The sequence below is a fragment of the Petaurus breviceps genome, unplaced genomic scaffold, assembly GCF_028583685.1.
Source record: "Petaurus breviceps papuanus isolate PSGF00001 unplaced genomic scaffold, PetGlider_PUasm1.0 187, whole genome shotgun sequence".
In the NCBI taxonomy this organism is placed as follows: Eukaryota; Metazoa; Chordata; class Mammalia; order Diprotodontia; family Petauridae; genus Petaurus; species Petaurus breviceps.
Genome location: NW_027185799.1, coordinates 2,007,395 through 2,022,037, shown reverse-complemented (window position 1 = coordinate 2,022,037; position 14,643 = coordinate 2,007,395). Strand labels below are relative to the sequence as shown.

At 39.5% G+C, this 14,643-nt stretch overlaps 1 protein-coding gene across 1 annotated transcript in view; it reads right to left on the bottom strand.

Moving 5' to 3' along the window:
- Positions 1-520: 520 nt before the first annotated feature.
- The window catches only part of RNF20 (ring finger protein 20), a 28,195-nt gene continuing 14,072 nt past the window's right edge, over positions 521-14,643 (bottom strand). The window contains exons 7-20 of the mRNA XM_069090622.1: positions 12,361-12,507; positions 12,186-12,263; positions 11,944-12,063; positions 9,575-9,754; positions 8,672-8,807; positions 8,096-8,217; positions 7,508-7,896; positions 6,704-6,821; positions 6,259-6,408; positions 3,868-4,080; positions 2,632-2,757; positions 2,329-2,469; positions 1,851-1,952; positions 521-1,589 (exon numbers count right to left, since the gene is read on the bottom strand). Coding sequence (XP_068946723.1) covers positions 1,413-1,589; positions 1,851-1,952; positions 2,329-2,469; positions 2,632-2,757; positions 3,868-4,080; positions 6,259-6,408; positions 6,704-6,821; positions 7,508-7,896; positions 8,096-8,217; positions 8,672-8,807; positions 9,575-9,754; positions 11,944-12,063; positions 12,186-12,263; positions 12,361-12,507 — 2,199 coding nt within the window. The 3' untranslated portion in view covers positions 521-1,412. The remainder of the gene's footprint in view (positions 1,590-1,850; positions 1,953-2,328; positions 2,470-2,631; positions 2,758-3,867; positions 4,081-6,258; positions 6,409-6,703; positions 6,822-7,507; positions 7,897-8,095; positions 8,218-8,671; positions 8,808-9,574; positions 9,755-11,943; positions 12,064-12,185; positions 12,264-12,360; positions 12,508-14,643) is intronic.

Below are 14,643 nucleotides of genomic sequence, written 5' to 3'. Positions count from 1 at the left end.
CGGCCCCCTAAACTAAGGCACACCCCACTCTACCGCACAGGGCCTCCCTTAGCTCCCCCTCACCACTTCAAATCCTCAGAGGAAAGCTCCAGACCAGCAGGGAAGAGGCTGGCCCGGATCTGAGGGTCCCTCCAAAGCCAAGACTCAGTGACCCAACTGAGATAAAATAAGGCCATAGTTACTTTAAAAATTATCTTAGAACCAGACTTTTAGAATCATAAATATTACTTTTAAATAATCTACATGAAGTGATATAGAAGCATTAGGACTACTGTAGAGGATGAGAATGAGAGGCCACTTGAAGTGGGGAGAAGATCCAAGCAGAAAACCTCTTACCATAACTTTTCAATGGCCTATGTTCATATTAAGATGACTAGAACAGTTTCATAATACATAAAATTCAATGTTCTTTAAAAACTTCATCAAGTTTCTTGTGCTAGAATTCACGTTTAAAGGAAACCCAGAAGTAGAACACTAAATATTAAATTGGTTTTCATGCTTCTCAAGGAAACAACCTGAAAGACAGATAAATTGACCCATGTTTTAATTGGCATTTGTCAAGTACAAAGTCTGATGGAAAACACTACAAACAGTCCTTGGGAAAATGAAGACTGACAACACCCCAGGAACATGAATGAAGCTCACCAAGGCCTCTTGGCATCCTCCATTAGAATGCTAGCCCAGAAAGTTCTCACCACCTCAGTCTGGTTCTTTCGTCTCTTCCAATTCTAGCCACACAGAAAGTCAGAAAGGGGTTATCCTGTGTGCAACTATTCCAGCCTGAGAGGAATTAAAGATTTTACTTAAGATATCTTCCACCAATTAAAAACTCTATACCAACAAAGGTGCCACCAGATATTCTGTAACTGGTCCTTAAAGGTACCTCATACCTGAGAGCATCAGCTCATGTGGTCTAAGGAAGAGTGCCACTAGGACACTTTTGTGCTACAAGTTTACAAACCAAATCATGCCCAAAGGCAACTTTCTGCTAAGGAGCTCTGGCTTTCTTCATCCTGACCCCAGCCAACTCTTTCCCCTCTTTATTCTCCAATCAGTACAAAGTCAGTACTACTCCAGAACAAAAATACCAAGTCAGTATCTTTGGGAGGGGGGGATAGGCCAACAGGCCAAGATGGTATAGTGGGCTCCTAAAGAAATTTAAGCTAGAAGGGAAGGTAGTCAATCATTTGCTTATTTTTACTTCTTCCCACATACCTAGTCCCTTTATTTACCCAATTCTCTCACTGGAGTCACCCAGTTATTTTGGAGAAGAACGTGGGCGAGAATCTGTGAATGGCAACATCCCATGTGAATGACCTTTCCAGTGACAATAAGGAGAGAAGGGGTAACAGTTTGATGGTTCATGAAAGAATGTCTATCCTGACTTTCTGTTCCTCTGCTCATAACCTGTTTCAACCAATATAGATGCGATGGAAGTCATTGGCACCAAAGGCAGCATTACACTTCGGACATTTACGCTGGCGGGTGTCATAGCGCGTCTTCACACACTCAAAGCAGAATACGTGAAAGCACTTGGTAAGCACAGCATCCTTCTTGCGCATGTTGCAACACGGACAGGTTAGTCGGGCCTGAAAAGGAAAGAAGTGCAATGGCTAAGATGCTGAGCCACTATCACCACCATTATGTGAACTGAAGAATTGACAATCTTCAAATGAAAAGCCACAGACCATAGCGACATGTTAAATTCTACTAACACCTCAAAAGAGAATCATTCTAATGATGGAACAGAGCCAAGGCTTAATCCTCCCCCTCCCTGGGGACACGACCTCAAGCCTTGACATCACTTGACTTCAAAGTAATTCAGGGACACTACTGAAGTTGTACCTCACCTTATAATCCTTTATCTCCTCCATGAGGATCTCATCACATTTAGGTACATTGTCTGGTTTCTTCGTAGTCTCTAATTTCCTTCGAAGTCTGGAAATATCTTCCTGCAACAGAAAAATATCAGTTAATCACATTCCCCCAAGAGAAAATCAACTAAACACAAATCACTACAGAAAGTAAGAGTTTTTAATCCTCTCTTTTATTCTCTCATGAGCACTGTTCTTGCTGGGGAGAAACATGACTGCAAAAAGCAAGATAATATTCCCTTTATTTCACAATTAGCCAATCCAAGAGCCCTGTTAAATTCAACCTACCACAATTAAGAATGGAAAAAATGTAGGAAAGGGAGGAAAAAAAATACTGGAGGCATAACTAGAACTTTTGGTTTACTGTCACTTTTTTCCTTAACGCTGTCTTTATCACAGTCCACTTCTTCAGAAAATATCTAAAAGTAGAAATGAAAGAAGCATAAGCCAGTACCTGGGCCCGTTTAAAATTAAACATGTCCTTTTCCTTGGTCACACTGTTCTCCACAATTTCATCCTGAAAATCATGAAGTTTCTTCTGTGCCAACTCTAGCTGTGCTTTGAGGTCATCTGCAAGTTGGGCTGCTTCCATTGCCTGTAAGAATTCAATAATTAAAAACAAGTTATTTCATCACTACATTGCTTCCAATGTTGAAAAATCTTAACACAAAATAGGAAATAAAGAGGTTATCCTGTTATTAGTATGTAATAACTGCTCTGAGATAAACAGTTACTTTAATATCAGGAAAACGCCCACCTTGCGCTTATTCATCTCCAAAGCCTGAGTCCGAAGACCCAGCTCCTTCTCTCCTGTGCCAATGTTGCTCTGTAAGAGATGTTCCTTCTCTTCCAGTTTCCTTACGACTTGTAGCTGTGCATCCACCTTCAAAGAAGAAAAGGGGGTTTCCACACAAAGAAGAAAAAATTCTAAAGCCTGGGGCAGCCAGGTGGCTCAGCGAGTAAGAGCACCAGCCCCAGAGTCGGGATGACCTGGGATCAAATCCAGGCTCAGATACTTAGCACCACACCCAGAAATAACTGGCTGTGTAACCTTGAGCAAGTAACTTAACCCCAACTGTTTTTAAAAAAAAAATTCTAAAGCCTAAAATTTGACCATACTACGTCACAAAAGGAACACAAAAGGAAGAGGCATATTAAGAATCTAAAGCTTTCTTCCTGACTTCACTAACTAAACTATTAAAAGAATTCAAGTGCTCAAAAGCCAGCTTAAGTTCTCTATTGTACAGACGACCCTGTACTTGCCATTATTAATCTCAAAATGAGGATGTATCACATACTATTTTTTAATGCTTTGAAATCTACATCTGGAAAAAGTAGAAATGAAATTCTAACTACTGCCACTATTGTAACTATCTCTTCCCTATACCATCCTAATTTCCAAGCTATAAATTCAACCAAAAAAAAAAATATTCACCACATATTTCTATTTTTAAAAACTTTTTACTGGGATCATTTCCTTTATATCACCTTCAAGTCCAAATATATCCCTCACTACTTACTCCCTTATACAAGGAACTATCCCTTGTAAAAATGAATATGAGAAAAAAAGAAAAAGCAGTGCAGCAAAACTAATTAGCACATCTACTAAGTCTGATGGCATATGCAATGTTTCATATTTACAGTCTCCTATCTCTTAAAAGACAGATCACATTGCTACTTAAGACAGTCACAAATGGGAAAGGTTTTACAAATCTGTTTCTACAAGATATATGTGTCTTTCTTACTCAGAAGAGTAAAAGAACTCCTACCAACTATTTGATCATTCCATCCTTTGTTTCCTTCTCTAGTCATTCCTTTCACAGTCTCATGAGCACAAAGGCAACTGAATTGTTTAGTGAATTTTACCTTATCTCCCCAAACTACCCTAACAGCCTAGCACTATGCCCTCTAGAGAGTGCCAAATAGAGACAGTTCTTACCCCCGGAGAGGACACTAAAGCATATGAGAAAAGAACCCTGTCCTTCCTGCTTACCTGAGTCTTCAGGGTCAGAACCTGGTCTGCAAGCTCCTCCTTCTCCTCTTTCAGTAATTTATGGATCTGATTTGACTTGATGCGTTCTGACATCAGCTTGAAATTGGCATCATCTTTTTCTCTCAACTGCTGCATTAAACGTATATTCTGCTCCTGCATGTCTTCAAATGCCTGCCCTGTGACATCCATCTCTGAGAGTAGAGCATCTTCTTCCTGAAACAAGAGTTTGCATTCTGAAGCACACTTTCCAACTCCCAAGAATTTGGCACAAATCAACTATCCCTTCCTATTGTTCAGTTAGGGAAGGAGCTCTGATAAGAAGAAATGCTCACTTAAAAAAAAAAGGTCTTGGAAGAAAACAATAATGATTTACAAGTATGAATTATTATGATTATTATACATCACCCTAAGAAACAGCCTCATACTGGGTAAATGCTCTAATATTTTCTCTGCCCCAGTCCACCTTAAGAATTTCCTATTGCCTTTATCCTCTTAAAGATTAATCTACATTTATTCATTCCACACAGATTTATTTAACATTTATTTTGTACAAGGTACTGTGGAAGACATAATAGAGGACAGATATTAAAAAGAATGAAATATAATCCCTGTACTTAAAGAGTCGGGAGTGTCCTTGAGGAAGGGATAAGATATACACAAAGAACTAGAAATCAAAAGAGAATGTGAAAGTACAACTACAGGAATTTGAAAATTGTCCTCTAACTAGGAAAAGAGGGAAACTTTCATGGAAAAAAGAGCATGTGAGCTGAGTCTCAAAGGATGGTACTAGAGAGATGAGGCTGAGGCAAGAACATTTTAGGTGGAGTAAAAACCAGAAGCAAAGGTTCAGAAGCAGAAAAACAAGGGGCATCAGCAGAATTTAGAAAGCTAGAAAGGTTAAGTTGGGGCCAGAATCCAGAGGCTCCTGAATATCTAGTCAAAGAGGATGGACTACACGTGGAAAATAGTGGCAAGTAACTGAATGTGTCTGGAAAGAGAAGGTGACATGATCAGAATTACAACTTATGAAAATCAACTTGATAGCAGTGTATGGAATGGAGTTGACTAAAAATGAGACTAATCAAGAGGTAATTATAACAATCCAGACTAAAGGTAATGAGGTTCTGACTATGATGTCAATAATGGGGTTGAAAAGGAGACATTATGAAAAGACCTCAGAGATTCAATCAACAGGACCTAGTTGATTGGATGCTGGTGAAAAGGAAGAGGCGGGAGTCAAAGATGACTAAGACAACTTTTCAGCTCGGGTGATTGGGACAATGATGATGCCACTAACAGAAATGGTAAGTTAGGGGAAAAAACAGGTTTTAGAGAAATAACATGAGTTTAGGGTTTTTTTTTTTTGTTTTTTTAGGTTTTTTTGGAGGGGGAAGGCAGGGCAATTAGGGTTAAGTGACTTGCCAAAGGTCACACGGCTAGTAAGTGGTAAGTGTCTGAGGCCAGATTTGAACTCAGGTCCTCCTGACTCCAGGGCTGGTACTCTATTCACTGTGCCACCTAGCCACCCCTCTTGAGTTTAGTTTTTGATGTGTAGAATTTTAAGTGGCAACAAGCAATCTAAGTTGGGATATCCAGCAAAGGGTTGGAAATGCAGGCCTAGAGGAAAAAGCAAGACTATTATCACTGCTGTTGTTGTCATTATTATTACTCTCAAAGACTAAGCGTCATGTAAACATCAGCTGCTAAGGTGTGCTAAGTGTTATACAAAACATTTTATTATCACAATAATCTTGTGAGGCAGGTGTCAGCAGGTGTTTTGGTCTGGAGTTCAGAGAGTTAAGGTAATTTGCCGATAATTGCACAGCTTGGGATCTGATTCCAGGCCCTCTTGACTCCATGTCTCCACTACACCACATCTGTAGAGATGTGACAGCTAAAGCTATAGGGAGGGAGAAGGTCATCAATACAGTATGAGTTAATGTGGTACTGAACTTTTCTGAAAAAGAGCGAAAGTGCTAATAAACAAATTTAATAAAAATTGAAACAATTCCACTTTTCACCTAATGTACACACAATACCTAATATGTCAATCTGTATTCAATAAATGCTGGGTAATTCTATATATACATACATATATACACATATACACATATATACATACACATATGAAAAAATAGCATACTTATTATGAAAGTTATATATATATATATATATTCCTATAAATACACACATACACACACATACACCATACATACATGGAATAAGTATGCATGTAAAAGCTTCCCTAACCCGTGTGGCATCTTCATTACTAAGCTTGCTCTTCAGAACAGAGCGCACTGTAAAGCACAGAAACAATCGTTGTTAAGTTTCCCCTCTATTTATTTCAGCCAAGGCCCCTTTCCTTGCTTCCTTTGCAAGGTCTTCTCTCACCTGCTTAGCCACAGCCAGTTTTTTCTGCAAGTATTCTATCTGCTCCTCCACTGCCTTGATCTTCCGCAGGGCATCTTCATCAGCCATTTTTTTGCTTTCCTTTTTCTCTTTATCCTCCAGGTCCTTGAGCCTTTGCCTCAGATCTTCCAACTAAAAAAAGAAGAAAACAATTGGATGACACAAAACCAACAGGCCTTCAGAAATGAACAGCATACATAGATATAGAGCCTTTTGAAAGTCTGTAGAACCTGGAGTTAACCATTACACCTGCCAGCTCTATTCTCACATCAGCAAAGAACACCATGCTACTAAAGCAACAGCTATTAGAAAGATTAGCTACTAGAAGGATTAGGTATATACAATCTCCTCACTTACTGACTCCCCAACACACAAAGCTGCACATGACTGACAAGAATGACAAGCAATCAGACAAACAGAATGTTACCTCGGCCTTGGCCTTTTTCTCAGCTGCCATTAGTTGAACTTTATCTCTTTGCTCCTTGGGAGCAGAACGATACATATCTAGCAAGAGTTTCATCTCCTTCTGGCTCTCTTGTGCCTTCCTAGTGACAAAAGGAACACAGAAGCTGACAAAGGTGACCCCCAGCACAGAGCTGCCATGCTGTATAGAGTAATTACAAATAAAAGCAAAATTTTATTCTGCACTTGGCTTCTCTACAACATAAAACTTTTACGTGGACATTTCTGGACAAGGGGAAATATTCTTGAGACCCGGGGAGTGGACAGGAATAATGTCATTAAACCACATATCTCTCCCTTGAAGGAAAAATGCGGTAAAAGGAGAACAAAAGAATTGGAGACTTACTAAGTTCACAAACTTTCAAAGTAAATTTTCTGATGCCCACAAGTCTGTTCAAGTGTTCAATCTTGTTCAATCACAAGACTAATAAAAGTGCAACTAGCAAAGCCATTTACTTGTTGAGAGCTACTGAAGAGCAATAATTACTAATAATTCCCAGGAAGCTAGTATCATTGCATAAATTAAGATCGGTAAAGAATTAGGCAAGGGAACATGGCTCTTCCCTGTGTTTAGCTTCTAAACCAGACCACATAATAAGCAATCTGGACATGTGAGCTGTCATTGTGACAGTAGCTGTGGTCACATCAGTTAGTCAATTAGCTGCTTTCATCATGAGTGCAAGGCTAACAATATTGGGTATCATTTCATGAGGAACATAAAGTGATGGTTTAGGACAGAAATGCCAAGAGGCAGGCAAATCACCCTTACTTGAGTTCAGCCTTCAGTTGCTTAATCAGCTCTGCTTCTTTCTTCCTTCCATCTTCATGCTTCCCTTTCTCCTTATCTTTGCTGGATTCTCTGTCCTTTTCTGATTCTTTCTGCTTTTGTTTCTCCCGCTCTCTCTCTTTTTCCTTCTCTCGCTCTCTTTCTTTTTCTTTTTCTTTTTCCCGTTCCCTCTCCTTTTCACGTCTTTCCCGTTCTCGCTCTTCCTCATCTCTTTTGGCCTTGGTCTCACTGGCCTCTTCTTGAGCAGCCTTGAGCACAGAGATCTGGGTGGAAGAGTCCTCTGCTTCCTGCTTGACCTCCACAGGTTCTTCTTTGGGGTCTTCCGTACTAGACTGGGACTGCAGAAGGCCACTGCCACTGCGGAGGCGGGTCTGGGAGGCCAAAAGGGAGAAAAAGCAAGAGACAGTTGAAGTATTCTACTGAACCATTCACATTCTATCCCTTTTCCCTCCAAAAAGGAGTATTATGCCTAAAGCCTTAAATGTTTAAACACAATAGATAATCCAAAAGCAAACTTTATGACTCTCTCAGCTCAGAGACCAGGATTTCCCACTCACCCCTTCCAGTTACCTTGCTCAAATCAGACTGGGCCTCTCTTAGTTTGCGCTTATACCTTAAGACCTCCCCCTTTAGCTGATGATTGTGGTTCTGAAGGCTGCTGATAAGATGACGCATCTCACGGTTTATGGGGCCTGAAAATACAAACAAAAGTACCATAAGAAGTTGTGATATTGGCAAAATTATAAAGACAAAAAGAACAAAATGCATCAGAAATCTCCTAGAGGCAGCACAATAGGGTGGAAACATCCCTGGATTTGGAATCAAAGGACTTCAGTTTGGCTCTTGGCTCTGCAACGCATTCCCTATATGTCCTAAGGGAAATCAGTTAACCTATGGGCCTCTCACAGGTTCTTTTCCCAATTTAAATTTATGATCATACAACTGAGAAAGTACTACCTAGCATAACTTCTTCTCTGAGGTTGAAAATAACTGATCCACTTGAGTTAATCTCAAAGTAAGATATAAAAATTACAAGATTTGATACTGAAGGAAATCCGAGTTAATTTCTATCTCAACAAAGCCTGAGTTTTTCAAGGACTCAGTAAGAACAGATCCACTTCTGGAAAGAGGGAGAGAGATCCTTACCTGCTTGTTCATTGGCAGCCAGGGTCTGCTCAAATTCTATCCTTAGCATTTCATACTCCTTGCGGACCTGTGCCAGTGTGTCTTCTAACTGGATCACTTCTGTCCTTAGTTTCTTGTGGAGGCTGACTTCATCCCGCTAAAAAGAGGAAAGGGAAAAAATATTACTATTGGGATACTCCTGTTAAACTGATCAAAATGAATCAAATTTCCATTCTATCTCCCAAACTTGATCCACAATAGTCCAAGAAAGTAAGATGAAATTTTCAGGGAAAAAAGAGATTATTACCCTGAGAAGTTTCAGAGACAGTCAACATTTATTAAAGAACCCCTCTGTGTAAATACTATAGTGGATACTGACAAGGAATACAAAACAAGCAAAAAGAGTGGTCCTGTCGCTGAGGATCTCAAAATCTAGTTAGAGAGATAACACAGGGTAATAATTTAAAAACACAAAGCAAAATGCAACAAACATGAACAAATCATTACTGACCAAACTATATATATGTATGTGTGTGTGTGTGTGTGTATATGTGTGTATATGTGTGTGTGTATATATGTGTGTGTGTATATGTGTGTGTATTATGTGTGTATATGTGTGTGTGTATATATATGTGTGTGTATATGTGTGTATGTGTGTATATATATGTGTGTGTATGTGTGTTTATATATGTGTGTGTATATATGTGTGTGTATATGTGTGTGTATATATGTGTGTGTATATGTGTGTGTATATATGTGTGTGTATATGTGTGTGTATATGTGTGTATATGTGTGTGTGTACGCACACACACACATACACACACACATATGTGTACAGTGTGAAGAAAAGGCAATGTTCAGAATTGGAAAGGTTTTAGAAGACAAAGGGTTTTAAGGGGTAGAGAAGAGATGCAGGGTTATTACCTCAATGAGTTCCACCTGGCGTTGATGAGTGCCCCTAGTGCCATGAAGCAGGGTACGAGCTTCATCCAAATGTGCTTTCAGCTGTAGGCTCTCGTTATAGAGCACAGAAAACTGTGATTGCATACATCGGTATTCTGGGGTTTCCTTTACGACTTCTTCCACGGCACTCCGCAACTCCACCTATATAAGTACATCCCCCCAAAAAGAGCAAGAGGGAGGTCAGAAATATAATTACAATAAAAAGCTGTGGTATCATCTTGGATCACCCCCAGATCCACTGCTAATGATAGTCCCATAGTTATCTTGAGTACATTATGTCCAAAACAGAACTCATTATATTTTCCCCCAAACCTACCCCTCTTCTAAATTTCCCTCTTTGGAGTTGAGTTCCGTCATCCCTCATATCAGTCAAGCAACAACTTCAATGTAATCCTTGACCCCCTCTCTTAACCCACAAATCCAATCAGTTGCACAAATCCCACCATTACTACCTCCACAATATCTCCTGAACATCTTCTCTCCATTCATACAGCTACCATCTTAGTCTACACCTTTATCATTTGACACCCCTAACAGGCAACAGACTCCTCCTAAAAGATTTCCCTGCTTTAAATCTCTCCCTACTACAATTTCTCCTCAGTCAAGTCACCAAAGTGATCTTCTTAAAGTTCAGTCTGACTCTTGTCACTCAAACTCCAGGGGCTCCCTTCTTAATCCCAGGATCAAGTAAAAAAATCTTCTGCTTGACATTTAACCTTCTTTACAACATAATTCCATCTTAACTTTCCAGTCTTATCATATACTGCTTCCTTCCACAAACTCTACACTCTAGCCAAACTGGTCTTTTTGCTGTTCCTCTCAATCACAGCATTCTTCTGTCTGTCTCTGGACCTTCACAATGGCTCTCCTCCATGTCTAAAATCTTCTCCCTTCTCATCTCCACCTCTGAAAGTTGGTGGTTTCCTTAAAGACTCAGTTCAAGCTCCATCTCCTTCATAAGAACTTTCCTGTTCCCTCCTGGGATAACACTTTCTCCCCACCAAGATAAAACTTATATCTCTTTTGTGGATACCTACATATGTGAACATTCTTTCTCCTATTAGAATGTAAGCTCCTTGAGGGCAAAGACTGTTTTGCTTTTATATTTGTATCCCCAATACCTAGCACATAGTAGGTGCTTAATAAAATTATTGATTAAGTAATCTCAAATGAAGATATAATTTCATTAAGACTAACTCAGCAAAGTGTTTTGTACATACACTTTAAATATTCACAAAAGATACCAAAAGATAGTTGATTTGTAAAGCATCCTACAAATATCGAGATAAGCAAGTTTGCCAATTCTAATGAAAGTGAGCATCTGAAGTTTATTATACTAGATTCTTCCTCTTCTAATGTCTCTGTTTGAAAAAATTAACTCCCTCTTATTTCTCCAACAACTCAACCATGAGTTCTCAAATGGAAAAAAGACTGGTTTAAGTCTTTTAAAGCATCTCTATAGCTATTTTGAAATAAAGTCTTTCTCAGTCTAAAATAAAACAGAAATACTACCTCCTCACTAAACATCTATTTTCTACACAAGTCTATAGACATCATTAAGAGCCTCCATTACTTTTAGAGACATAGCAAGAACAATTTGATTGATTTTATCACTAAAGCAGACAGCAACTGCAGAATCTTTACTAATTTAGTAACAGAAAAACAAAGCTGGGAATGATATCTCAGGCTAAGCAAAATACAACTAGGCAGGAAAAAGTCATCTTTCACTTATAAATGTATAATCCATTTTCCTCAAAAAGATACTCTAATCATTTTCTTCTCTAAGCTAAATATAGATGACCACATAGCAGCAAAGGAAAAACAGTCCTAAGACCATCCCTGCGGGGGAAAAACTGATCAGTTCAGTAAGCAAGTTCCATATAGTCAAAGAGAAAACAATATAGTTATCTACAATTCTACTCATGTACCACAAGATGGCTGACTTGACTGAGAGTAGCTTCCACTTTCTATTATGGATCTGGCAAAGTCCAAGGATACACTTTCATTAAGTTTAAAAAGTAAGTAAAAATGGAAATATACTTGTCATTTAGCAACATTTTTACTCATATTTTATATTTACTGAACATCAAGAATGAAATGGATCAAGTGCATATCAGGGATAAAAGGACCATCTTATTTATTAGAATAATGAAAAACCAGTATTTTCATATATCCAAATTACACTACTGAATATAACCTAAACAAACAACACAAAATGTTATCTACCTCTGATGAATTACCTACAGATGAAAAATCTTAAGAATTACCCTCAGCAAAGAGTTAGCACAAACCACTGGCCTATGAAATTTTCTGGGGAACTACTGCTGTACCTTGAGCTTCTCATTGTGGGCAGTCACTTCTTCCAAGTCTTGTCGAAGCTTCTCCAGCTCACAGAGACGGTTCTGAGCCAATTCTTTGTTCTCCTCAAGCTCTGCGTTCATCTCTTCAAACTTGAAAGCAGGGGAAAGTGATCAAACAAAGTTAGAAGGTTTTTTTTTTATGTGAAATTACAATCCAGTCCCTCAAAAACACAACTACAATATCTTTGTAAACATATTGAGACTTCCTTTACCTTTCGAGCATTAATAGTGATCGTGCCACCATAGAGACTGCTCCCAGCTCCATACACTTTATAACCTTTGGAATTCACCTACAAGGAAGAGAAAGGTTCTTTAGGAAGATCTCCTAGAATTTTAATGAGTCCCAGAGTCAGATTTGTCCCCAACTTCCCAAAGACAAGTACTCACCCGCTCTAACACCTCGGCAAGGTGCCGGTTGAGGCGCTGCTCCCTCTTTCGTATCTTATCAATATCCCACTGCAAATCATCAATCATCGTCTCTAAAACAGATACTCGTGACTCTGCAGTTTCCACTTTACTCTGCAACTTGGAAAACTGTTGTACCAAGTATAGGCATTCAGAAGAATAGAAAGAAAAAAATAAACAAAAATTAGAAATAAACAAACAACTATTATTTGGCAAGTTCCCAAATCCCTCATATCACAGCAAAGACAGCTGGCAAGTTTCATGAAAGGGAAAAAAGAATATTCTTAATAGCAATTACTGACATTTATAGCACTTTCAGATTTGCTAAGTCATGTATATATATATTCTATCTCACTTAATCTTGTTAATGAGCTCTGGACCACTACATATCTCTATGAAGTCTATAAGATTAATAGGACTCTATACAATAAGGAAAGCAATGTTTAACACTCACTAAGTGTCCTACCCCAATAAGCACCACCTACCAGGAAAGGAAATTATAGTACACATCCTCCTGTGTAGATGTTCCACAAAAAGTTATAGTAGAAAACTCCTTTCAACATACAAGATAAATATTTCTAGGAAATAAATTAAAGCACACCTGGAGACAGCTTCACTTTTCATTAACACCCAACTTACACAGGATAAAAATTTCATATATTTACAAATAGACACAACGTAAAGAACATAGGAACATTGTCATATGTTTTAACTACCAAACCATACAATTTTATAACATAACAGTATAATTTTAACCACAAAACTTTCTTTTGGTTCTGAAACTCCTAAGAGAGGATAAGTTTTGTTCCTACTTTATTTAGGAACTCAATACATTTATCTTGTAATAGTGTATATTAGAATCATATGTGCAAGTATCTTCTTCTCCTATAAGAATAAGCTAGCTCCCTTTGGGCAGGGACCATGTTTTAATAAACAAATTTCTCATTTTCTGAGAAGTTCTCTTAACATAGGAAACAGTTAAGTGTTGTATGTCTGCCTAATGAGAGCAGCTATACAACTTTTAAAACTATTTTTAAACCTTGCCTTGGCTGACAAAAGACAAAGTGTCAGTAGTCCACAAATTTAATCAAATAGAATCTGGTTGAGTTTGTCTGAAGGAAAAGACTGAGTGGGGGGCGGAGCCAAGATGGCAGAGTAGAAGCACGACCTTCCCAAGGCTCCAGCTTCCACCCTCCCCAATCCATGTTAAAAGGGGACTCTAAACAAACGTTGGAGCTGCAGAACCCACAAAATGACACAGAGAAGCTAACCTCCTGCTGAGGACAGCCCGGCAGGCTGGCAGGAATCAGCCAGCGCAAGCTCTGGGAGCCAAGCCTAGCACCACGCCGAGGCTTTAGCCCCAGGGCGTGCCTGACCAGCCACCAGCCAGAGGGACTCCAGATCAGCAGCGGCTGTGGCCGTTTCCAGATTTATCAATACATAGATGTGAAGGACAAGGTGAGAGGCCAGTGCAGTCTGGACTTTGGGACCCAGTAAGTGGGAGCGCGTGGCTTTTACCCCCGGGGTGAGAAACTGCTGAGACACCCGCACAGCCTGCCAGAGCCACGTGGCGGCTTCAGCTCCTGGCCTGCAGAGTGTAGGGGGACCAAGCACCAGTCTGAGGGGTAATCACTCTTGCTTTAACCTGCTTGGATCTGGATTGCAGTCTAGGGTGGAGGTCCTGGGGTGTGTGTCCAGCTTGCCAGAGACTGTGGAGACCTCAGAGAGGGCACCCATCTAATACCTCCGGCAGCTGAGAAAACCCCAGCGTTTGGGACGAAAACTCCCCTGTCTGGTGGCAGAGTCCTACTGTGGCAAAAAGCCCAAAAGTCCAATAATTGAGTGGCAAAATGAGCAGGCAAAGGAAACAAAGCAGACAGAAGATTCCAACATTACACTCCTATTTTGGGGATAAGAAGGAGCAAGGCATGGAACAGGAGGAAAACAGTGAAGTCAGTACTCCTGCACCAAAAGCTTCAAAGGAAAATACAAGCTGGTTACAGGCCATAGAGGACCTTAAGAAGCAGATAAGAGAAGTGGAGGAAAAATTGGGAAAAGAAATGAGAACAATGCAAGAAAATTATGAAATGAGAGTCAACAGCCTGACTGAAGAAAATAATACCCTAAAAAACAGACTGACTCAAATGGCAAAGGAGGCTCAAAAAGGCAATGAGGAGAAGAATGCCTTAAAAAGTCGAATTTGCCAGATGGAAAAAGAATCTCAAAAGCTCACTGAGGAGAATCATTGCTTCAGAATTAGATTGG